This window comes from Equus asinus, chromosome 19 (assembly GCF_041296235.1).
Source record: "Equus asinus isolate D_3611 breed Donkey chromosome 19, EquAss-T2T_v2, whole genome shotgun sequence".
Classification (NCBI taxonomy): Eukaryota; Metazoa; Chordata; class Mammalia; order Perissodactyla; family Equidae; genus Equus; species Equus asinus.
Genome location: NC_091808.1, coordinates 11,166,916 through 11,193,590, shown reverse-complemented (window position 1 = coordinate 11,193,590; position 26,675 = coordinate 11,166,916). Strand labels below are relative to the sequence as shown.

General features: G+C 40.0%; 1 protein-coding gene across 1 annotated transcript in view; it reads right to left on the bottom strand.

Annotated features, from left to right (window-relative positions):
* PID1 (phosphotyrosine interaction domain containing 1) overlaps positions 1–26,675 on the bottom strand; it is a 229,204-nt gene that overhangs the window by 100,834 nt on the left and 101,695 nt on the right. Inside the window, exon 2 of the mRNA XM_014835987.3 lies at positions 22,951–23,097. Within this exon, the coding sequence (XP_014691473.1) occupies positions 22,951–23,097 (147 nt within the window). The remainder of the gene's footprint in view (positions 1–22,950; positions 23,098–26,675) is intronic.

Here is a 26,675-nt window from a genome sequence, read left to right as displayed (position 1 = left end):
ACCCAAGCTATTTAATGAATATTACACCAACAGTGCAGCAAGAACTGTAAGCTGTTCTTCATTTCAATTTATTTTTAAACTAAAAACTAAAAAAAAATAATAGTTACCATGCATGCATTGAGTGTCTATTATTTCCCAGGCCACTCTAATGCATACAAATACCCTAGTAAGTAGGTATTTATATCGTATTTTTAAAAGATGAACAAATTGAGGCTTAGAAAGGAGAGTGATTGGCCCTGGGATGCACAGCTTGGTAAATACAGAGCAGGGTCTTGAAAACCCAAATCTCTCTAACTCTGAGGCCCTCTGTGTTTGTGCTATTTCCACCAAGCCATGATGCTTCCTTGGGAAGTTCATTTACTGAACATTCCATATTGGCACTCACAAGCATGTCTACACACTGAAATCTAAATGTCACTATGGTAATGGGTATTTTAATTTTCATCTCCTTGCCTGGCAGTTCTCCTCAACAGGAGAACATATTGGGTTCCGCATAAGTATATTAAATTGAATCTCAGCAATTTAGAAAGTGTTTATTCATTACTATCTTGCAATAGTAGCTTATTCAAATAGTATTATTAAAAAGTACACTTCTGACAAAACCTGATTTGTCGTCATCCCCCAAGTAAGTGAGGCTCTCTTCTCTAAGAGTCTGAGCAGAGAGAACAAAATAGAATGCTTCTTTTTCTCCTTTCACCCCGTGGAGTAACTGCATGAGCTAATGAGGGAGGTGGCTCCTCTGAAGAACAGCATCCACGGCTGGGCTGTGGTGTTCACGCTAATTACAATGAAAATCTGTCCTGCTGCCCAGTGGGCTCAAGTAACCATGGCAACCTACCAGCAACATCCCTCACTCATTACGGCAAAGAAGCTACGACCGGCTCCACCCGGAAACTGCAGCGGTCACACAAAGAAGGAAATATTTCTCAAGGACACTTTGCTCTTAGGTAGCCACTGGCGATCCTGCATCTGTTCAGCTTTACCGCCAAAATAAATATCAGTTCACTTTTACCGACTGGTGTTACATGTTGTTAAACATAATACACTTGAACCGTAGTTATGACCGAACTGTGAATCGAAGCTCCACGTCATGAAGGACAGGCTAAGCAGTCATCTCAGAGCTTTATAGCCCTCAGCCCCTCGGGAATCCTGCGGACACACATGTGCCCTCATGTTCCCACGGCGGGCAGAGCTTTTACTACTGGGCGTTCGAGTCCCAGGAACGCGGCCGAAAGATGAGAAGCACGGAGCCATGACAAAAAGGGGCAAAGTGACACCTGTGTGATGTTGACAGAAAGAATAGGAAACTGTGCCCTTGTAGAAAGTTCTTGTTTTTTTCTTTATAGAAAAAAACATGACGTGTTTAAAAACATCATCTTTAAGAAATAACATATGAGAAGTAATAGAAAGTCATTTGTCGAGTGGAGAGGAGGACAGCGGTGATGTGAATGGTCACTGAGGAATGTGATTAAGTTCACTAGGGAACTAGTAGGCTTCTCAGGCAACTGCACGGGTCTCTTTGAAGTTGGTGACTATGAACTTAGAGGGACATCCAACTTCCCAATCCATTTCTGTCCAGCTCTACCACAAGACGGGCTTCCTGGAAGGCTTACTTCATTTTGTGTCATCGACATCTAGCTGAGCTTCTGGCACAAAGCAGCTCATAAATGTTAGCGGAACTCACCTACGAATGGCAATGTCCGTAACGTCTGACGTATGAGTTTCCTGGGGCTCCCGGAAGGAAGTGCCACAAACTGAGTGGCTTAAACCACATAAGTTTATTGTCCCCACAGTTCAGGAGGCCAGAAATGCAAGATCAAGGTGTCGGCAGAGTCATGCTAAGAAAAGATCTGCTCCAGGTCTTGCCTAGCTTCTGGAATTTCCCTGGCTTGTGGAAGAATAACTCTAATAGTCACACGGCATTCTCCCTGTTTGAATGTCTGTACCCAAATTTCCCCTTTTTGTAAGGACACCAGTCATATTTGATTAGAGGCTCTCCCTACTCCAGTATAACCTCACCTTAACTTAACTAAATATACTTATAACAACCCTATTTCCAAATAAGGTGCCATTCTGAGGTACAGGGGGAATAAGACCTCAACATATTGATGGTAGGGGGGACATGATTCAACCCATGACATCTGGGCATAAATAAACTTTAAATAAATACTAGATTGTTCCACGAAAAAAAAAAAAATCACGTGAAAAGAGCAAAAAATCTCCATTAACACACAAAAATTACTATAACAGCCAGACTTTAGGAGTCATTTATTTCCTATAAGACTAGACCTCAGGCAAAATGTCCACTCTCCCAAAAGGCACCACAGAATACTCAGGCTAGATGTGAATTTCACTAATTAATCCTATTTAGCAATTAAAAGCCAAGGTCTCCAGTGTCAACCTAGTTCTGAATAAATCACAAGGGTCAATCAAGCAAATTCAGTTCTTAAAGGGGCTCAACGATTTCTGAAAGAGGCAACAAGACTCTTGTTGAAAGAAGTACTAAGTATTTATCTGTCTCAAAATCAATCCTCGCCAAACAACTGCAATGTGAGAGTTGGGAGAAGGTTAGTTATGATCTAATCACATCATCCTTGGGTCTGGGAGCAAACTCTCTCTGGCGGGAGGTTAAGCTATCTTAGAAAAGAATAATTCAGACACTGACATCTGTATTGCTCTTGGATCCAATCCTTGAATATTAACTTCTGTGTTTCTGGGGAATCCAGATGGTGGTCTGTTTTTTATTTACTTAACGGTACTTAGTAGGACTATCTCCTTTTAAAGGTGCACAGATTGCTCACTTCTGGGAGAAGGAAGACTTGAAATTGGCTAATGAAAAAGGAGGATACACTTTATCTCAGAGAATAAAGGATCAGCAGGCAAATAGGGCCCTTTTCCATCTTCTTGGAGTTACATCTCCAATGATCTTCTGAGGACCACAACCCCCTACTTCCCTGTACAACATCTGGAAGACGGAGTCTGCCTCATGCTTTGGCTCCTCTCTGCTCACATGACAGCAGCCTCCATTCCAGAGAAATTGACTGCACAGTCAACGTTATAAAACTGGCTTTTGAACCCACAAGTCAGTATCAATAAATAAACATGAGAAATCCAGCTTTTGTGGTCATTATCACTGTATGCTTCGCTGGACTTGAAAACTGTCACAAATCCTTGTGTTTACTATTGGCATACATTGCTAAAACCTTGAAACAACATGCTAGAAATTCTTAGTTTTTCTCTGATATGTACCATTTTGAATTTTGTATGAGGGAGCTTTTAGATTCGGGTTGCAAATGAATCCAAACTCATTATGTAATTAAATGTTTGATTAGGAGCAAGTATTAACATATTACAAGGAAGCATATAATTTTATGAGACAAACTAGTTAATTCCAATGAAGAGATTCACCATGGTAACAAATTATCTGACCCTTCCAATTCAAAATGTAGTTCAAAATGATTTTTCAAGTTATCTAAAAATGCAGTCATTGTTAAATAGATATATCAAAATATATGTACTCTTCTGCAGAAATTTAAAAAAATGCTTGAGCAAAAGATGAGGGCATTTTAAATATACATTTAAAAATATACAGATAGTAAAGATCAATGCTGGAATTCTGAAAAAAGGATGAAATATTCACAATTTGGCTGTAGCAAATACTATGTGCTTTCATATCTTTTTTCAAACTTGATGACATTTTGGAATGGTGCATTTAATGCATTTTTAATCTTTCTGGTTATCTTGGTAAACTGGGATCTGGCTGAAAGCATTCAAACGAGAGACAGTTTTGTTTTAACTGACAGATACAATCTCTATGAATCAATCTGAAGTCTTTAATACAATTTAGTTTGCTGCTTCAGGAGCCGGATGGCATGCAATTGTTCACAGATGTTTCTAATTACACCTTGATCCAATAATAAGTAAATATTGTTTAAAGTTCTGGCAGTAACTACTTAAGAAGGTGCACAAGATCACTAATTGAAAGTAACACTTCCAGGCATAAACCTGCATAAATTAGGACCTGTAGACAACACAGAGGCAATTCAGTAGGTGGCACTATTCCCTCAGTCAGAACTCTCTCCCTCAGGCATGACTTGAGTACTCTATGTGGCAATTACCTTTATTCATTTCTTCCACGGAATTCTGTTACCTAAATTAGTATCAACATACTAACCTCAAATATATTGCCTGGCTTCCTCTCTTTGAGATAAACAATCCAGATAAAAAAACATCAGGGAGCAGGTGTAAGAGTGGAAAAACAGCTTGATTTCATCTCAAGTCCTTAGATAATTAAGTCAGCATAGTGTTACTTGAAAATAAATTAATTCTCCATATGCATTAAGGACAACTCAAGTGATCTGACCTCTTCTACTGATACAGCCAATAAGCTAATTGAAAATATTTAAACTAGCCAATGAGCTGATTGCGCATCCTCGGCACTACTGAGATCTGGGCCAGGTAATTCTTTGCTGGTGGTGGGAGAGGACATCCTGTGCGTTTCAGAATGTTTAGCAGCATTCCTGACCTCTACTCACTAGATGCCAGTAGCACCTCCCCAGTTGTGACAGCCAAAAATGTCTCCAGACATTGTTACATGTCCCCTGGGGACAAAATCATCCTATGGGAGAGCCGTTATACTAAACACAGACCTCTGGCTTGGTGGCCAGGAGTTCAGATATTCCACTAGCACACTTTCAATAACAACATTTATTATTCTTTTTATCTTATTTCAAAGGTTGATGCACGTGCATTGTTGAAAATTTTGAAGCTATAAAAAGCATAAAGAAGAAAACTAAAAGCCACCAGTAACTGTTCCATGCTATGATAATGACTATTGCAATTTTAAGTGTATCACCTTAATTCTTTCTGCATAAAAATGCACATAAAACTATTTGATTTCTTAATAAATGTATGTGTAAAACTATTTGATTTACTAAAACCTGAAGACCATAAGGTTGCACTATTTTGTAAAAAGGTCTTTTTATCTCTAAATACCTACCCTGTCATTAAATATTCAATTAAGCTGATTTTTAATGGCTATATAGTATTCTTTATAAGAGATACTATTTTTTAACCAATCTCCTATATTGGACTTCTTATCCGATCCCAAAGGTTAATGTAAATTGCTTTTACCACGTTCTTGGGATAAATCCCCACAAATAGAAATTTTGAGTACTAACCTATTTTAGTCCTGCCTTTACACAAAGAGAAAAAAAAGAGGAAATGAAGAAACAGAGAAGGAAGAAAAATGATAAGGGGGAATAAAGAATGGAAGGAAGGGGAAGCAAGAGAGAGAAAAAAAGGAAAAAAGAGGAGGGATGGGGAAGAAAGAGGGTGAGGAGACGTGAGAGAGAGGAGGGAACAATGGAGGGAAGGAGGGGGTTTGAGGAAGGGAAGTTATTTCAGTGGAAGCTGATTTAGAAATGAATTTGCTGGCATCCTTCCCATTTTTCCTTTCTCTGACTTTGGATGGCTCATGTGGTTTGTCCTCATCAAAGATAATACTGCTTTGCCCACCATTCGGAGAGCCTACACTTTGAATTATTTTTCTCATACAACTCTTCCTGTGACTAGCACACACTAGTGAAATGGCTATGTAAAATAAAAGTGAGAAACCTTGAAAATATTACGCTAAGTGAAAGAAGCCAGTCACAAGAGGCCACGTATTGGATGATTCCATTTACATGAAATATCCAGAAAAGGCAAATTCATAGAGACAGAAAGTGGATTAGTGGTTGCCAGCGTTGGGGTGTAGGGAAGGAAGAGTGACTGCTTAATTGGTACAAGATTTCCTTTTGGGGTAATGAGAATGTTCTGGAACTAGACAGTAGTGATGGTTTCACGACACTGTGAATGTACTAAATGCCACTGAATGACACACCTTAAAATAGTTAAAATGGTAAATTTTACGAGGTGTTTTTTAAAAGTCATGAATGAAACAAATAAAAGAGCTTCTTTCTAAAAAGCATTTGAGTTGAGGAGATTATAAAAAAGAAATAAAAATAAAAGCAGGAAAAGTAATAGCTATCTTATTGAGCACCCACCTCCTGTTACTATCTTATTTGGTCTTCACAGCAACCTTGCCAGGTCAGTCTTAGTACCATTTTACAGACAGTGTAAGAGAAACTCAGAAGGTTAAGTTGCTCATGAACAGGCAACTACTGAAAGGTGGAATTAGAATTTGGTTCTGACACCAGAAATCTGTGGCCAGGGAGCAAGACCAGGTTAACTAGGTAGATAAAATCCTTGACAATGGCCTTAGACATGTGTCAGCCTAGTGATGTAACTAGACACAGATCGTCCACATAGTCACTTAGCTAAAGGGCAAAGTCCTATACAATCTGCCTGATTGAAATTTCCCATCTCAATGAAGGCACTATTTCTCAGCAGAAGAAACAGGATGAAAATGCAGAGCAGACAATTCCAAATCCTTTATCCACTACCATTTCATGAGCAGAGTAAAGCCTTAATCCCCCACTTCCGCCAAATGAGACATAATCAAACAAATTAACTAGCTAGGTCATTGGGGCTGCAAGGGAACGTAGTGAAAAAATAAATAGAAAGTTTTATGCATATATGACTGACTTCAGAAATTGTCTTTTTTCTTTTTTCCCCAGCTTTACTGAGATATAATTGACATATGACACTGTGTAAGTTTAAGGTGTACAACGTGATGATTTGATACAGGAATGTATCATGAAATGTTTACCACAATAAGCTTAGTTAACACATCCTTCACCTCACATAATTGCCATTTTGTTGTTGTTGTTGTTGTCACGGTGAAAACATTTAAGATCTATTCTCACAGCAACTTTCAAGTATAAATACAGTATTGTTAACTACAGACACCAAGCTGTACATTACATCCCCGGAACTTATGCATTTTATAACTGAAAGTGTGTACCCTTTGGCCAACATCTCCCTATTTCTTCCACCCCTCCTAGTCCCTGGTAACCATCAATCTGCTCATTTTTTCTATAGTTTGATACTGTTAAATTCCACATATAAGACCATACAATATTGTCCTTCTCTGTCTGACTTATTTCATTTAGCATAATGCCCTCAAGGTCCATCCATGTTATCACAAATGGAGAATGCCCTTCTTTTTTATAGCTGAATAATATTCCATTATATGTATATATGTATACCATATTGTCTTTATCCATTTGTCTGTCAGTGAACACTTAGGTTGTTTCCGTGTCTTGGCTATTGTGAATAATGCCACAATGAACATGGGATATCACTTTGAGATAGTGAAGAAATCCTATTTTTTCATGATGCTCATAGCGAAATAGCAAACAGACAGGGATGGTTCAACATACCTCATATACAGAACTTTCATTAACATTTCATGAACATTTTATTAATTCACAAGAGGACAGCACCTTAATCAACTGCCTATTTTTTGTCCTTGTTACACAGAAAAAGAAATCCAGCTGATGCCTCTGGCAGTGACTGACTAGTTATACATACACTGATATCTATTTCTCATGATTTGAACAGGGTTCTCCAATGTGGTTCCTGTGGGTTCAGTCAATCATGAAATATTTGAAATTATGCAATATGAGATGACGGAAGCTCCACTTACAGAAAAACCATGGCACATCACAGCATCAGAGTGTAAACTGTGTGATCTGCAAATTTAAACCTAAATAGACTGTCTTATGAAGGGGTAGCATCCTCCCACATGGCACTTGATACAAAAGTACTATACAAAGTACAAAAATGTTTAGGATATAATTACCGAAAAACCTAGGGCAATGGAAAGAGCAGTCTCCAGCATGTCCAGCTATTGAAAACAACACTGAACAGGGGTGGGAGTTGGGTGAGTGGTGTAGGGCATGAAAACATCTCATTGAATTAAGAAAGAAACTCAGTTTTCCAGTCCTGCAAAGCTGCAATGAGTTTTATATTTTTACTTCAAAATATTGCAATTAAATGAAATACTGTTCAGGAAAAAAAAAAGAAAGAAAGAAAAAGATGGAATCTCAGATTAGCAAGGAGGACCTGAAGCTAAGGATGGCCATCTTTTAAAGAGGAAAGGGGCAACTGCGTGAAATGCAGAACTCAGATTATTAAACTTGAGCAACAAGCTCAATTTATACTTGTTGATTAATCAATGGAATGAGGTCTGAAAAAGTGGTCGGCAAATGTGGTGGGTAGTCTCTACAATGGCCCCCAACAATCTTCACCTCCTAGTATTCATGCCTTTGTATCATCCTCTCCCCTTGAGTGTGGGCTGGATCTTGTTGTGACTGGCTTCTAAGGGGCCACTTCCAAGTTTACAAAAAGACTCTGTCTTCTGTCTTGCTCATCCTCTCTTGCTCTTTCACTTGCTTATTCCCATGGAAGCCAGCTGCTGCATGGAGAGTTCCCCTATGGAGAGGCTCTTGTGGCAAGGAATTGAGGAGATCTCCAGCGGAGGCCCTCAGTCCAAACACCTCTATGGAACTGAATCCTGCCAACAACCACCTGAGTGAGCTTGGCAGTGGACCCTCTCTCAGCTGAGCTTTCCGATGAGACTGCAGCCCCAGCCAACAGCTGGAGACCCTGAAGCAGAGGCAGCCAGCAAAGTTGCACTCAGCTTCCTCAACCACAGAAACTGTGAGATATAAACGTTTGTTGCTTTAAGCCACTAATTTGGGGGGAATTTTTATCCAGCAACAGATAACTAGTACAACAGAGTTTTCTGATATTTCACTGGCTAAGAAAGAGAATCATTTCAGAAATGTAATAGTCTTTCCTCTCGGACTTAGCCATATATTAATGCCCCCAAACAAATTTCCTACATATTAAAATAGCTTCTTCTGCTCTTTATGTGAATTAAGGGTAATGGACTGTTTACCCTCCATTTAAAAAACCAATTAAGGGTTTGCACTTTCTCTCTTTGATTTAAATCGATTGGCTGGCTATCCTGAACTTCAGGGACCTAAACTGACTAAGGAAACTATTAGTACTATTTGACCCCCCCTGAGAAAATTTAGACAAATATTCCCTCAAAGTTCTCAGCCCTGCCTTAACCTAAAACTACACAGGGCAGTAATGGAGAATAGCAGTGATGGAAAACATTAAATGGCAGATTCACACATCTGATGCCAGAACTTATCACACATCTTTATGGTAAACATGTTTCTCCTAGACAAATGAGCCATAAGCTAAAGTCTGTGCAGCAGAAAAATTCAACTCCCTTAAGGCAAATGAGTATTTCCTACTACTAAGCTTTTCTTATAACACTGAGGGAAAAATGCAAAGGGAAGATGAGGATTTTTTTTTTTTTACATTTAAGAGGTTGAATAAGTTAAGCTCGTGATCCTTTTTCTTTAATCACAAACCTTTGCATATGTCATTAATTTCAAGTAAAATAAACTGCCCGAGGCAATGCCCTTTTCTAATTCCTCAGAAATAGTCGCTCTATTTAATATATTTGTGAAAGTCCCAGAAACAAAAAGAGTAGAGGGAACGAAATGATTTCTGTCAAATACGCTGTACACATTTGTATGGATAAGGAGCTTAATTGTGACAAATGTGTTTTAATGAAAAGAACTGGGGGCCCTGAGTGTGAAAACAAAGCATCATCCTTTACCCTTTTATCATTCTTTACCATAAAACGTATTTAAGTTAATTTCTAACAGTAAAGATGATATTTACCTCTTATCAGAGGACTAAATTTCAAATCAAGGAGATTAAATTCAGTCTGATGTTTCCAATTAGATGTTAATGGCTTAAATATAATATTTCCTGAATGAAGGCAGAGAAATGAACAAAGATTTGAACTCAATACACTGTAAAGTAAATCAATCTTCTAGTGCTGAAAGACAAAAATAAACAAAATAACAGTAAAGCCCAACAGACACTTCCATGCAGGAGGGCATGGAATAGGTGGACTTATGTTAAATGCAGCTGCCTCAGTTACGAAGGCAATTGAAGCTGCATAAACCAGCACTAAGAGTTACACTTTCTATAAATGAAGCACCTTGCTTGGCTAATTTATAAATATATGCACATCAAGGCCACTGAAAGCTGCACTGGACGAGCTCCCCATTTTTCTGTTTGAGGAACTGGAAGGAAGCAAGGGAGACATTTTGCTGGACCACAAGTAAACACATCAGCTGTTTTCCACGTACAGGAGACAAAAGTTTTCCTTTGGGTAGATGTCTAAAAAGAGCCAGATGCAAACACAGGGAAGTGGATCTCCTCCACACTACACTTGGCAGAAAGCACTGGACCCTCTGCCCGTGGAAAGGAGACACCATGTGTCTGGAGGAAGGTAAACAAGTTCTTGGAACCCTAGAGGAGAAGTGACAGCAAAGGGCGTGTTGCTCCCATTGTCCAATCAGAGCAGAAAGCAGCCCTCTCCCTGACCCTCGGAAGGAGGGAGGAAATAGCAGTGATGTTCACATCAGCAGGTGTAAAGACAAGAGCAACCGGTGTACAAGCTGTCTTCTAAAAAACCTCAGTGCTTATAAAAATGTTACTAAACTTCTTTTTTGCTTTATTGAGGTATAACTGACAAATAAAAATTGTTTATATTTAAGGTGCACACCTTGATGCTTTGGTATATGTATACAATGTGAAATGATCACCACAATGATGCTAATGAATATATTCATCACCTCACACAGGTTATCTTTTTGTGTGTGCGATGAGAACATTTAAGATCTACCCTCTTAGTATATTTCAAGCGTACAATATAATATTGTTAACTATAGTCGCCAGGCTGTGCATTAGATCCCCAGAACATGTTCATCTTATAACTGAAACTTCGTACCCTTTGACCATCATCTCATTTCCTCCACCGCCTGCTTCTGGCAACTACCAATCTACTCTCTGCTTCAATGAGTTGGACTATTTTAGATTCCACTTATAAGAGAGATCGTGCAGTATTTGCCTTTTTGCGTCTGGCTTATTTCACTTAACATAACATCCTCCAGGTTCATTCACATTGTTACATTTCTCAGGACTGCTCATGCAGTTTTTCTCCTCTACTGGTCCATCACCAAAAGCCGAATGAAATCCTTACTCTTCAAAATGCATTCCAAGAGCCTCTTGCATAGTCCCTGCACATCGTCTCCACATGCACTAAGACACCCATTTGACTGCTGGCTGATTGTTGAATCAGAACTGGAAAGGAGATAAGACACCCTGTGGCCTAGGCTCTAATATTCTACATTGTCAACTCGCTCTGTATAACTATAAAGAATTTCCTCCGCAGCAACGCAAGGATGCTATTTGCTGTAGACATTTTCAGTTGTTCCATAGTTCCCCCTTCCACAGTCCTTACATATCTGATTTCCCTTTGGGAGTCTAGGTAGTTCTGAGCAAGCTCGACCACAGGAGAAACATCCCGAACTAGTATATTCTGCCCCCGCACCAGTGATTTGCTTGGTCTTGGCAGGTAATGTAAGCCTATCTAATCAGACGCCCTTCCGTGCTTTTGCTGGACAGATGACATGCAGGGTGTAGGAGACAGAAATGAAGTAGGAAGTGGGGAGAGACGGGGGATAGTGAAAAAGGGAAGAAAGGGGTAGGAGAGAAAAGCGACTAAAGAAAAGGGTGAAATAAAGAGAAACAAGAAGGAGACAGGCAAGAAAAAGAAGGAAGACATACAGCTTCACTATACCAAACACTCCCTTGGAATACCTGTCTTCTTAATCTTGACTCAACATCACTGTCAAGGCACTTAGTCTATCTTCATTCACACGTAAAAGAAAAAAGGATATAGTGTCCCAAAGCCCACCTTCTTCACAGTGTGACAGCATAATCATTCGTTAACGAATCAAACACTGAAGCCTAAAGACAAACTACTGTGGACTACTGAGCTAGGAGAAGAATCTATGTATCCTGCAAATATGATAAAAACAACATTCTGCTCCTTTCACAGAATCTGGAATTTTCCATATTTCAGACAGTGCTGATCTTAGCATCTTTCTCTTCCAGGAACCTGTGCTGTGACCTACTGAGCAAGGAAAAAAAAGAAAAAAGAAAAAAAAAACAACTCCTACATCTAAATACTCAGCATTGAGGAAGTCTCTTCTACTGCAAAGAAATCTTGATCGACAAAGGCGGAGTTTGCCCTAGCTAATGAACCATCTCGGCTAGAATAACCAGCTGCTAGTTGTCAATAAATCTCAGAGCTCGGCCAAAGCTAGATGAGCTGCATTTCATTTTGATGGCTTCAACATTCATGCAAGTGATTATGATTTCTTTTTTAATCTCTCCCAGGATACAGTAAGAAGGAGCAGTGTCACCAGAGGATCGGTCCAGAAACGAAGAAAGCTAAATGATAACTCTGATTTTCCATCCATTTGTTAAGAATGTCACTCAGCCTGACAGAGCTAGGTTTTCTCACCCCCCACATGGGGTCCAAGAGAGGAATTTAGTCTAGATCTAAATATCTGACGTGAGCCCATCACTTTCCCCTCCTGAAACAACAGAGCTATCACTGAATGGTCTTGGCATGCCCCTCTGCAACGTCGAAAAGCAGCCTCACTGTCTTTAGCACAGCACTCCAGGTCCTTCGTCTCCAAAGTATGCTACGTACACCCCAGGAGGTACGCAATAGAACTTCCTAGGTTAGGGATAGAATACATTAGAATTTCTATTTACAGTTATTTTTATCTTCAAAATGTGAAATAAATTCAGCATTACTCACGCTTGATAAACAGACTGAGACTGGCACCCTCAGCAGTCCCTATGTCGGATGATCAGTGTCACACAGAGAACTGTGAGTCTCCTAAGGGTGGGATTCTATGGTACAAAAGGAGATCACAGGGGTACCTCACTCATGTGATTGCTGAGGAGCCAACGGGCACCTCAGTTCACGTTTGTCCCATCTCAATGGAGTTATGGGTTACATAATCTGGTTTAACAAAATCCAGCTGAGACTCTTGCAAATAAACCACAGATTTCAGATGGTAAAAAAGAACACATACAGGGCTGCAGCGGTTAAGTTCGAGCACTCTGCTTCAGCAGGCTGGGGTCTGCCAGCTTGGATCCCGGGCATGGGTATAGCACTGTTTATCAAGCCATGTTGTAGCAGGCGCCCCACATATAAAGTAGAGGAAGATGGGCACAGATGTTAGTTCAGGGCCAATCTTCCTCAGCAAAAAAGAGGAGGATTGGCAGTGGATGTTAGCTCAGGGTCAATCTTCCTCAAAAACAAAAGACCACATACACAGCAGACAACAAGAAAATGGTGGAGCTGACACATCTTCTTTTGGCATATGATCTTTTCTACCTCATTCTGGGGTAGAAACAGATGATCTGATTGGATCTGACAAGGTCAGCCAAATCATAATGAAATTATCAAAGCCATTTGAAATTTGGTTTTACACCGACTATGATTAAAGAAAAGCCTTGCCTGAACTAATGAGAATTATGAAGCCGGTGCAATTAACAAGATACAATACCATTTGTTTAAGATTTAGCTCATTCTTCTAAAATTTTCGTATTATATGTATTTTTAAAATATACATAATGTGTTTGTAACGTGTACACAGATTTTACCTATATATTAATAAGCTCATAATCATTGGTAGCGAATGCTTATTTTGTTTAAAAAGATGTGTAATTTAAAAAGAAAAAGTGTGTAAAGTCTCTAGGAAGAGGGGATTTTATTGACCATGAATGAATAATTTTTGCATCATCCTAATGGCTCTAAATTCTCTTCCTTTGACTTTTTCTCAGAATGACTCTAGCATGTGTGTGGCAGGATGAGTTATCTCCCTCACCGTTCTTCCTCTTTTCTGAGAGGTGACCCTTGCAAAGAAGGAGAAATGAAATCGAGATTCTGTTGGCATAATAATTATGAATGAACCAGGTTTTTGCGATACGAAAGAGTCCATTTTTATCATAAGATAAAGGTTTGTCTGTCTTGTAAAAGATTTATGTGGAGGACCCAGAAGCCCCCTCTAGCACCCCTTCTCCTCCCCCAAACCAGATGCTTCTGATTGGCCAGGACCATTGAGGGATGGAGCAGTAAAGAAGAGGCAAGGAGTAAAAGGTCTCTAGGAAACCTTTGGAATGAGAATGAGGAAGAGAGAACAGAGGAGAAGGGACCTTTATACAGGAGAACGGTGGGCTCTGAATGAACCAGTGAGCTCCCTGAGGAGAAAAGGAAATACCTGTTTTGTGACATCCCATGAATTGACTAACAGCAAAATGTCTTTGTGATAACAGACAGCACCTTTCCTGCCCTGACAAATATTATAGGCAGATGATGACACATGAGAATTCTAGCACTGCTCACAAGTGTCACAAAAACAAGTTTTAAAGAGAATGCATGAATCCATCAATGTGGGGGCAAAAATTACTTTCAGTAGGATCTTTAGCTCACAAGGTAGCTTTCCTATTTCCCAGGATGATAAACTTCATTTATCCCCATTACTTCCTGAGTAAATTATTTTATAATTCCTGGATTTGGCTTATGAAGATGCCTGGTGACTCATAAACGCCAATCTGACTAATGTCTCATTTAGAGAAGTCGGTATGCAGAGAAGCCCAGACATCATTTCTCTTGCCAAGAAATGAATGTATAATATTTTCAATAAAAACAAAGAAATGAACAGCCAGCACACCGAGGAACACATCTGCACCTGTTGTCACAGTGGTTTTTATAATTTACTTGCTGGACAGTCAGGAGTTGAAATACGCAGAGATGTAATAAGAAATAGCTGTTCACATTTAAGACAGCAGCTTATGACCTTTTTATGATCTGCGTTATTTATTGCCACTTTGACATCCATACCTTGTCTGCTACCATTCTGTCTACAGTTCATTGACCTTTCCATTCAAACCAAGGGGAGGTGCATTTGAATAACAACAGTATTTTATTTATATAGCTCTGCTCTCGTGAAAAGTTCAAAGCACTTTATAAATATCTCTTTAAACTTGAAAGTAAGTTAAGGACCACCATTTCCATCTTCAATAAAGATATAAAACGAGGAAAGTTCAAATAGCTAAAATTAGCAATTTAGAGAGGGTTTAACAATTCAGAGAGGATTTCTGGATAAAGATGGCAAGTTGACCTTAAATATTTATCTCCTCTTTAAACCCCACTAAATTGATCATCATGGACCTTCTTAAGTTAAAAGTACAAAAGCACAAAATGAATGGGAGAGGAGACACTAATGTACTAGAATTTTCAACAAAGATTTGGAGGCTTTAGAAAACCTAATGAATCTATACCTCTAAGCTACAGCCTCCAAAATAAGTTTTATAAAACTGATATTATTTTCTTATCTATCTGCATCAGGTTTCTTATTTCTCAAATGGTTCCAAAATTGGTAAAGAAAGTAAGAATTTTACTTAAAGTTCCCTAAAATACCCAGAAATAAGAGTCTTCAAATTGAAAAGACCCACCACCTTCCCACTGGATGAACTGGGGAGAAAATTCACACCAAGACACACAGTCATGAAACTTCAAAGGACCAAGAACAAAAAGAAAATCCTAAAAGCCTTCAGAGAGTGGACAAGAAAAAAACTCACACATACAAAAGAACATTGGAATCTGAATCAAATGGGATCAGATTCCTCCACAGTAACACGGGATAGTAGAAGTTCGTGGGCAGTGCCTTGGCAGCTTTCAGCAGAAATTATTTCCAATCTGTATTTCTATACTCATCCAAACTTTCAAAAAGGTGAGGGGAGAATAAAGAAATTTTTAGACACGCAAGGCACACAGTTTTGACTTCTGCAGTACGTGCTCCAGCAAAACAAAGGAGTAAATCAAAAGAAGAAGAAGAAAACAGAAGTATCCACCACAGGAGAGAGAAGTCCCAGAGTTACAGAAGTGAAGATGCCCAGGAGACAAATAGTCTAATCTGGTGCAGAAGGACAAAGGACTCCAGGGGAGAGAAGCCCAGAAGGAGATTAAAAAGAATACACTATCTCTGTGATTGTGGTTGAGCAAAATATTGATAGGTATATGCCAAATCCGATAGAGCATTTGGGGAAAATTAACTATAAGTGTCTATAAAACTATAGCAAATGTAAAAGTAATAAATTATTAATTCAAAAAAATATTGAACAAGAAAGGAAATGAAATCTTGGTGCACTGATGGACCCTTCAGTTATCACTCAGATATTAACTAAAATTTCAGAAGTAACTATATAGTTAGAGTAGCAGATAGACCATTGTTATAACATTTTATTTCCTCAGTACAGATCTCTCTAATGTAAAAGGTGAATAAAACACCAGGAAAAAATGACATAAATAATGTTAAGAAGAAAAAATACATAAAAACTGGAGAAAGTCTTTTAAACATTAACATCTTATATTTAAGCATTCTATTTGCAGAAACCAGATTTTTTTTTTTTTTAAATTATCATAACCTTGTAACCATCTCTAACAAGATGTACAATCTCTGCTGGAAACACAAAGCATATTTTAATGAGTTTTTACCAACTTAATTGGTTTGCTATGTGGTATTTCTGTAGGTGGTCTGGCAAATGAAGTCTACCACGGAGGAACTATATTTTATCCACAGAAGAAATCCAGGAAGACATAAAGAATAACTAACATATTTTCTAAATAAATGAACCCTAAATTCAGATAACGATTAAACTAAATTTTCAGAACGAAACCAAGAAATTGTTTCAAAGACAAACTGTCTAAACAGGAAATCATGAGGGAAAAATAACTTTACAACAAGATACCTCTCTCAGACACAGGTTTTACTCATAATATTTTCCATATCATTTTCGAAATTATTCTTAAAGCTTTACTGGGAATGGGGGAAAACATCATTCATATTCCCTATGGCAGAATTGTGGACGTTTTTACAAACATTGTTTAATATGCCCACTACACTGGACCATAACAAACCGCAGGTGCTCATGACTTTGTAGGAGAAACCTATGATTCCACTTCAAATTTTAAGATATCACTTCTTTTTGAGGAATTCTGATAAAGAAATAAATAAGATAAAGAAATGTGGCTCAACACAGGAGCAAGATACTTCTACAGACCAATCCTCCTCAGTTTTCTATTTTTTAAGTAGTTTTCTAAATTCCAATGAAAGAATAATAAACTCAACCTAAACAACTGATTTACTATATGCATTATATTCATTTTTGCTTGGAAATTCTTACATTTCTAGAAATCCCCATTTATAAGGAAACCATCCATAGTAGGCTGAATAATAGCTACCCAAAGATAGGAGATGCTAATTCCTGCAACCTGTAAATTCTACCTTATAAGGAAAAACAGTCTTTGCAGATTTGATTAAATTAATGATTTTGAGATGAGGACATTATTCTGGATTATCCCATGGGCTCTAAATCTAATCACAAGTGGCCTTATACGAAAAAAGCAGAGGGAGATTTGATACAGATGCAAGAGGAGAAGGCAATGTGGCCACAGAGGCAGAGACTGGAGTGATGTGGCCACAAGCCAAGGAATGCCTGTAGGCACCATAAACTGGAAGAGGCAAGGAGCCAGCTCTGCTCTAGAGCCTCCAGGGGGAGTGTGGCCCTGCTGACAACTTGGTTTCTGCCCACTGAGACGGATTTTGGACTTCTGATCTCTAGATCTGTAAGAGAATAAACTTCTGCTATTTTAAGCACTAAGGTTGCCACTAAGTAGGACTCAGGAAACCAACACACCATCTTCCAAATGCATTTGAGTAGGTCTACAATTATCACACTGAGCACACCAGACAAGCCTGACACCAGACGAGTCACAGGGTGATGGAAAAATGTCACTTCCCTAAAGCTATGGAAATTCTGATTTGGGCAAAGAGAAGAAACAAATGTCTAAGTTGGTGGCTTAGAGGGAGCTATTTTCCAAAATGCTCCACTTAAAATGTAGGAGGGGAGAGAAAGTTAGAAAATTTACAAATCGACAGAGTAAAAATTGCAGAAAAATAAAATCTTGTGTCTCAAACAACAGCTGTGAGCTCATATCATGTTTTACCTTCCTAGATTCGGGGAGACGAGCAGACGTGAATGCGCTTTGATTTGTTTATAGAGAAGTCTGAGAAAGAATGAAGAGAAAGTAAATTAGAATTAGATATCATCCACTCTGAATTTAGAGGAAAATAACCAATAAAGACCAGGGGACTGAATCTTACTTCATGTATTACTATCTTATTTTATTTGCATTCTGTCTTGGTATCAAAATCAGAAATTTATTTTGTGGGAGAAAGTCGGCATAATTGGTTTCATGCAAAATGACTACACCAAGACAGAGCTGGAAAATGCATTTGATGAGGATGACAACATAATACAATCAACGTTTCTCCCTTTTGTCAATGGGTTAAAAAAATGGGCCTTTGGCTAAAATGAGACAAAAACCACAAAACATGACTATGTTTCTAATTAAATACATAACTGATCAAATAAACACAAAGATATAAGTGTAGAAAATAGATGCATGTGATGCTAGTTTTAAATATATTTAAGTTCAGATCGGGAGCTCTTATCATAAGATAAATGGGATTCACTTCTAAGACTGGGCACTTCACACGTGTGCCAAATGGCAGGATTGGACGATCGTCTGCCAAGACTTCAGCTCAGAAACTTCTCTTCTCCGTCCCATGAAGCTATAAATCAACCACATCTTTCCTGAGAGTTAAGGGAGCTCTACTGCCACTCTTGAATGCAAAGAATCTCAAAAAGACTAATATAAACATGCTATGGTTTATGAATAATGAACTCCTTCTTGGACACTAGATTATGCGATGGTTTCTACCCTCAGAGATGGGAAGAGGACAGCCAAGGCTTTTAGAGGGGGCTTCACACAATGCCAGGCCAAGTGACTTACTCAGGAGGAGGTGAGATTCAGAACTAGAGCATCCTGGGTGAGAGCAGGCCCAGGTGAGGTGCTGGCGGGGCCTGCAGTAAAGGGTGAAGGGACAGAGGTAGCTGTATACCCAGCAGGCTGCAGAATGATGACAAGGGCACCCTCGGCATGAGCAATGAGGAAAGGGAAAGGAAGAGGAGTAGAAAGAAATATCACACGCTTAATTAGCCCTCCTCACCAGCAACTCCCACAGCTGCCTGGTGGCCTTCGTCTCCAAGCATCACCCCTGGAGACCATCCCCAAGGATGGAGCTCAGGACCCTGGCTCTGTCCAGCTACACTGCCAATTACTCACTGGATACCCTGGGAAACGCTAATGAACCTCCTTATGCCTCAACCAGCTCAAGTGACTAATAGGGCTACCGGGCTATAGGGCTACAGATGGCACTACAGATGAACCATTGGTTCATCGTGAGAACTAAACAGTTCTATGTCACCAAAAGTGCATAGATGAGTGCCTGCATATTTTATTAATAAACAACAGCTCTTTATTATGATCATTATTTCTGTATTATTAGTATTTTATTACTATTTTTGATCATGATCATCATCATCACTATTATCACCATTTCTTGAAGGCTTTGAGAACTTTGGCGAGTAGCCTGGAAGTGAGTCAATCCAAATAAGACAGTGCTTCCTGTAGGACAAGGTGGCAGATATGGACATTACAGAGCCCATTTCTTGCTTAGACGTGAGCCTCCTGCTCAGCTGTGACCATACAACTGCCAGCCAGCCCCCGCATACCATTTTCCACCCCATCTCCCACCTCCTCAGGCTGTGTGTCCATTTATGTCACTTAGCATTGGTTTCATCACACACCACTCTGTGGTCCACATCCTCAAGCTCAAAGCATGGTCCAGGCACCACTTTCATGTAAATTATGTGGTCTATTGTAAACTGCAGGCTCTTGCTCCCCACCACTAAAGTGTGCCCCTGAATAAAAATCTCTGGAAGGAAGGTCCCAAAATTTGCCCTCTAAGAGTTTCTGATACACACGCGAGTGATTTATTTGATTCGGGCACTCGTCTTATTCGTTCTATTTGACTCTAAGTTCCATTACCCACAACACCTACTTTGATTCCTTTCTTCACAAGTCCAGGTACACAGTAGCTTTTCAATGACTATTAATTAAATGTTTGCCAACAACCTGAAGGCACCTAGGATTCCATCCTGCTGGGCAGGAGGAGAAATGACACGCCATCATTACCGCTGCAAAATTGAACACAGCATCTGATACTCCGAATAGCTCCAACAAAGGTCCTGGTGGGAGCTTTCTAACGGTGTCCAGTGGGTTGTACAGTTAAATAACTCCACTCCAGGAAAAAAAGTGGCAGCAATAGAGGAGAACACACAAAGACCCAGCTGCCTGCAACATGAATAGCCTGGCAGGGCAATCCCATCAGGACCCACAGAGAATACAGATCAGAGGGAAATGGGAAATCTGAGATGCACCAGGGCTTCGACAGTGCTAACCATAATCCATTTTCAGCTCCCTTTTCCTTTGCTTCCTCTGCCTCTCACTCCCTCTCTCCAAACCCAAAGTTATGCAAACACAACTTGAGAGCTGTCAGGCAAAAAAGAACAAGCGCTGTGTAAAGATGGAGGGTCCCGTAGGCTGGCCCTGCAGCTGGGCCCGGGCTGCATGTGCTCATTATTCCTGGCAGGCCTGAGCCCGAGAGAGAGAGTTCCTTCTGCAGCTGGCATTTTGTGAGCTAAGTTACTTGCAAGAATCAGAGAGGAGACACTGCACTTTGTTCCTGTGGATGATTGGAAAAAAACGGGGGAGGTCTGGAGATTCTAAATAGAAATTTCGAGGCTCAAAACTCTAACTTTATTTTGTTTTTTAACAAAAGAATATGACTCTTAACACAAATGTGACAGTGTCCTTGAGAATTAAAGACTGTGACCCTAGGACGTTTACAGTGCAAATTTAAATGTATAAAGTGTATTACAGTATACAATTCAAAGATTGATATATGGCCGGGTTTCTTCCTTCAAATAGAATCATAGAGCTGGAAAGTACTTCAAGGGGTGTTGGCCCAGATCCCTGATTCCAGGATCATGATTATCTACGCCTGGAAATCTCCTCTTCAAGATTTCTAGGGATGAAGAGTTCATAAATTTTTTATAGCCCGGTGGAATGTATTTTTCACCTTGAATCAGAAGTTCTTCCCTGTGTCCAGCTGAAATCATTGCTGATTTCCCTCTGTCTAGCTGGCCCCGCGGACTGACGCCAGGGCACCCCTCGCTCTCTTTGGCCTGCTCTTCTGAATTCCTTCTATTTTTTTCAACATCCTTTTAGCAGTGAAATAAATGAACATGACCTAAGGCGGTAAACAGAAAAAAATTACTCCATGAATCTTGAACCCTATACTCCTTTTCAGAAAAATGATGGTTTTTATTCTCCTAGCAAATCTCTCTCTCCCTCTCTTTCACTGTCTTTACACACACACACACACACACACACCTCTTTCATATCTGGATTGGATTGCTAGCTCTTTTTATTCTGTATTTTTTTCCTCTCTCATTTCAAATACTCCGTAGACTTTATCAAACTAAATTCTCCTTATACTTGTCCCTACTGACTTCATCTTGCTTTTGAGGAATCATTTTCTCCAGCAGGAACGGAATTCAAAATGACTTTAGGAAATCTCTAAAGGATGCACAACCCCATTTGATCTCATATCACTTTCAAATTTAATGAGTACTTTTATAATTCCTTGACATTATCATCTCACCAAAAGCATTGCATACAATGGGACCTAAGCCCAGCTGTGTGGATTCGCTCTCTCCAGTTGAGGCAGAGCCACTGTTTTTTAAAATGGAGTCATATAACCCACTTGCCTAAATCTCTCAGATGGTTCTCCATACTAATTGGAACAAAATCTAAATTCCTTGGCATGAAGACAAGGCTTTCTATACCTGGACCCCCGCCAGACCCCACCACTCACTACCACCTTCTCAGCCTCCCAGTTACACTGGCCCATTCCTTTCCATTCCAAAACACACCAAGACTACATCCACCTCAGAAAAGTACCACTCCCTGTTCCTTCTGCCTGAAAGATTCTTCCATAAGTTCTTCACAGACTGGCTTTGCCACCAGCCAATGCTTGTTTACCTGTATTTTCTCCGCCCTCTCCCTCAACAAGCAGTTAAACCCCATAAAGATGCTGGTGGGTCCTGCTCACACAGCCCGCTGTGCCAGGCAGAGAGTGAGCCCCCAATGAGTATTTGTGCAATGAATGGACGTGTGTGAGGTTTTGTGTACACCACCAGCACTCAAGATTACTGTAGGCTCCAATCTGACCACAGGTATGCAAGAACTGGGGAGGGAAAGGAACATTCTGGCAAAAAACATCAATGGATTTTTACTTCCCTAGCCTGGAAAGCAGTAAGGAAGGGATGCATCTGCAAGGTTATAAAAGAAACCCACATGCAAATATGCATTTTTATTTTATTTTCACTACTCAAAACAAATTTCTGATGACAAAATATGCATACGACATATTTTCTTAGTTCCCTCTAAACCAATTACTATACTCACCAACTCATGTAAAGAATATCATGTGAGACAGAATCCATAAGCTTACCAAAATTATGCATTTCATTTCTAGTTTTCTTTCCATGTCAGCATTATAGTTTACATAAATGAAAAATGCTTTTTGTAATGGATTCTGAGGCATGAATATTGGTATAAATTTTGAGAGCTGAAGCAAAACAAAAATGCAAAATTACCCCCAAAGGACCCAGAGAGTACAACTGTTGAGAAACTTGTTTTGTTTTTTATTCTTTAAGATATGTTTTATCCAGATTGCAAATACAAAGGGAGGAATTCTCATTAAGGACAGAATTTTTCTTGTGAAGAAGCCCAAAGTTCCATAGGCCTACAGAAAATACGGCAAGAATAGGATTTTATTCACACACACTAAAACTTATGTCTTAAATGTGTAATGATGAAGAGTGCTATATCATTAAGAAAAATAAAGCAGGATATGGATTCATACTACCAATACTCACTGAGCTTATTTTTCTCATCATTTTATATTTTCACTCTTTAAAAAAGTTATCATTGTGAAACAAGTGCCTTAAGGCTAAACATCCTTTTGTGTCTCCCACCAAGAGGAGCCTTGCTGGCCAGGTGCCACATACCTTGCAGCCACTGTGAGTCCTGGCCTTCATCAGCGGCGTGGTGGTGCACAGCTCGATGGCCTCCGGCTCATGGAAGATGACTGTTGGGAGAGGTTCCTTTTTCAGTGTTAGCACATTCAATTTAGACTTCAGCATGGTCTGAAAGTGCTGAAAAGCAGAACAAAATAAGCCAAATACGGTTAAATCATTTGGAACTATACATGGCACAACTGTCCAGCAAACCCAATAGCAAAATCTTTGTATTATTAACTCTGACTTACCAGGGGAGGCAAGGAGTGTTTAGTAAAATGCAGGGGAAAAAAACCTTCCAGGACACTCCCAGAATGAAACTCTGGGAGACAGGCAACCTCTACGCAGATACGAGGAATATATGGGCTGATGGGAGAGTTACCCAGGACCTTGGTCTAAGGAGTTCTTACACAGTGATAAATACAAACAAAATTCTAGAGATGTAATCCATGCTGAGTTCAGCTAAATAAGTGAAGATGTTTGAAGAGGATGTTATAGGAGCTATTCTGGTGAAAGTCTAAGATAATGAAAAAGGAGAAGAATCGATGAAAAAGAACGCAAGATTTCTGTTCTCTCCCTTCGCCAGTTCAGCCAAGCATTGGCTGTAGAAGTTTGGGAAACTCACTACTTCTAGACGCACCATTTTATCTACTGTCTCAGGCCAGGACCCTAGGTAAATATCCACTATATATGCAATTCCTGTTGGCACTAGTTTTGAAATATGACGAGAATATACCCAGAATCCAACCATATTTAATCACCACTACCCAGACACCCCGTTCAGGCCCCATCTTTGGTCTACGATAGCAGCTACTCCCACCACTTCCAACCTTGCCCCTGTACCAGAGTATTGACAGAGCAGCAGAGAGATCCTTCTAAAATCTAATTATGGTCCGTCATCCCTCTGCTAAAACTCTCCCAAGTCGTCTCCTCTTCTCACAGAAAAATTCCAAGTTCTCACCTTGACCTTCCAGTCCATGTACAATTCAGGGACCTGCTGTCTTCCTGATCTCATCTCCTTTCCCTCATCCCCTCACTTACTTGGATACAGCCACAGTAGCCTCCTTACCCTTCTCAGAATAAGATGAAGACACATGTGCCTAGGAACCTATGAAGATGCTACTCCTGCCCTAGGTATCTGAAGCCTCGCTGCCTCACCTTCTTGGGTACCCTGATCAAACATCACATTATAAGACAGAACTTCCTTATCAGTGTTATCTAAAATAGCATGCACACACACACATACGCACACAGCTGACTTCATGGGCATGCAACCTGTGCAGTCACACAGGGTCCTGTGCTCAGGCGGGCTCTATGCTTGGTTTAATGTCACCACCTTGAAATCCTTAATAACTTTACCTTTGGACTTGTGTTTTGTAAGTTAAGTCCAATGGGTCAGCAGAGTACATGCGTGAGTAGAGGAGATATGCACAATATATGCATCCCCCGATGTGTAGGAACTCACCAAGACGCAAAGTGAGTACAAGGTAAGCATGTGAAGTCTATGATTCAGTAAGCAGATGCACTGACAGCCCCAAGTGGCCACCCTTAACTAGAATTTGCTTCAAATGCAGAAAGAAGTCAGTTGCGTTCTAAGAAACATGAATGATCAAGGAACCCTATCATATCCTTTTCGCTTGCATGACTTTCCTGAATCAGGCAACATGGTGAAAATGATAACATAGAAGGAAAGGGACAGAGGAAGCAACCACAGCTCCTCCTCCTCTCAGTGCCCCCTCACTAATCAGTAAACCAAAGGTAAAGTGTTGGCAGAATGTGCGTGTTTTAGAAGTCAAACAAAAACAGGTGAGTTCATTTTGTGGCGTGCTTCCACCGTTCGGGTAAAAACAAAATTGAAACACACGTATGAACTAGGAAATGCAAACTGTGTAATTTCAATGATTCAGCTCCTATATTTGTATTTAAAGTGGGCATTGCACAGTATAATGATAAATGGTAAATTCATGTTAATAATCTAAATTTTTCACTTTTCTTTACTTAGGACAGGATTAAACAGCAAAAAACAGATAAGCAAGCAAACGAACAAAAAGCCACCATGACTATTCCAGAGAGAGATTCATGGAAGAAAGGAAAAAGCTTTATATTTTAGTACCTTTCATGGCGAGCACGTTTTTCCTACTTTTTGAACAGAGGACAGTGAATTTTCATTTTGCACTGGGCCCTGCAAATTATGTAGCTAGCTCTGCACACACAGACACTCATCATTGTTTATTACCTTCCTCTGCTTCATTATTCTTATCACCTCTATAAAATTATGTAGTTATTTTGTTTATTTTATCATCTGTCATCTTCCACTAGAATATAAATGCCTTAGGAGCAGAAACTATTTCATCCAATGAAGTATCCCAAGGGTCTAAAACAGTTTCACAAGTCCACATAGAATCTACTAGAACTCCAACTGGCCACCCTAATGGTCAGTTTTACATGTCAGCTTGGCTAGGCTACCAAGCTCAGTTATTCAATGAAACACTAATCTAGGTGTTGCTGTGAAGAGATTTTGTATATGTGATTAAAGTCCATAATCAGCTGAATTGAAGGGAGGTTATCCTAGATAAGCTGGGTGGGTTTGAGTCAACCAACTGAAACACCTTAACAGGTGAGCTGAGGCTTCTCTGAAGAAGAAATCCCACCTGTGGACAGCAGCTTCGGTCCATGCCCAAGAATTCCAGCTCACCCTTCCTGACAGTCTATCCTAAGGATTTCAGAGTTGCCTAGCCAGCCCCCACGAGTGCATAAGCCAATTCCTTGAGTAAATCTCAGTATCTATCTCCTTCCACTTCTGCCTCTCTGATTTAACCTTGACTGATACAGCCACCTCTTAGGATATGAAATCGCCAGCCCTGATACTTTTTTAAATGAGAGATTTGCCCAGTGAGTATTGATCTGTATTTTTTAAAAACATAAGGGAAAGTTTTCATATTAATCTGGAAGTTTCTGTCTTTGTTCTTAGTTGATTCCAGTCCATCAGAGGGTGTGGGGTTGGGGGTTGTCAAGTGTCTGGAAGGAGCAATGCTGGATCACCAACAGTGAGAGCCAAAGTTGGTTTGCCTCTGTGGGAAAGCAGCTGAGGCCACAGAATGAAGAGGATAAAGGGGAGAGGGTCTCAGAAGATGAAGAATGAACAAGAGACGACACTCTCCCCAGGCTGCCATTTTGCTGGGGTTCTATGAGAAGCACATGAAACCACAGCTCAGCTCAGCCTGACTTCTGCCACACAGTATGTTCCTGAAGATGGCACATGACTCCATTCTCATGAGGGTTGGACAACCTCACTGCCCAGAAGTTCTGAGATTGTCTTCCTGTCCTCATTGTGGGACCAAATGTCATAGCCATCGGTTCAGTCACTAAGCACACAGAAAGACTGGAAGTTGCCGACTGGCACACATAGGCACCCTTGATTACTTGGCTGGGGAGCCAAGTAAAAGAAATAAACAAATAAACATTTTAAAAACCCCTAAATTGGGGATAGCAAGATAACGGAGTTCCAATTCCAACCTCATTACAATGTGTTGTGGAACCTCAGTGACCTAACGCTTCAAAGCTTTGGCATCTCCAGCCAGGCAGGTGTGTGCCATGCATTCACTCGCCAATTCACTCCACACACCTTTACTAAACACCTCCATTCAGCCAGCCACTGTGGGAGGCACAGCTGGAACAGAAATAAAATGTTAGTCTCTGCCTGAAAGGGTTTCTCA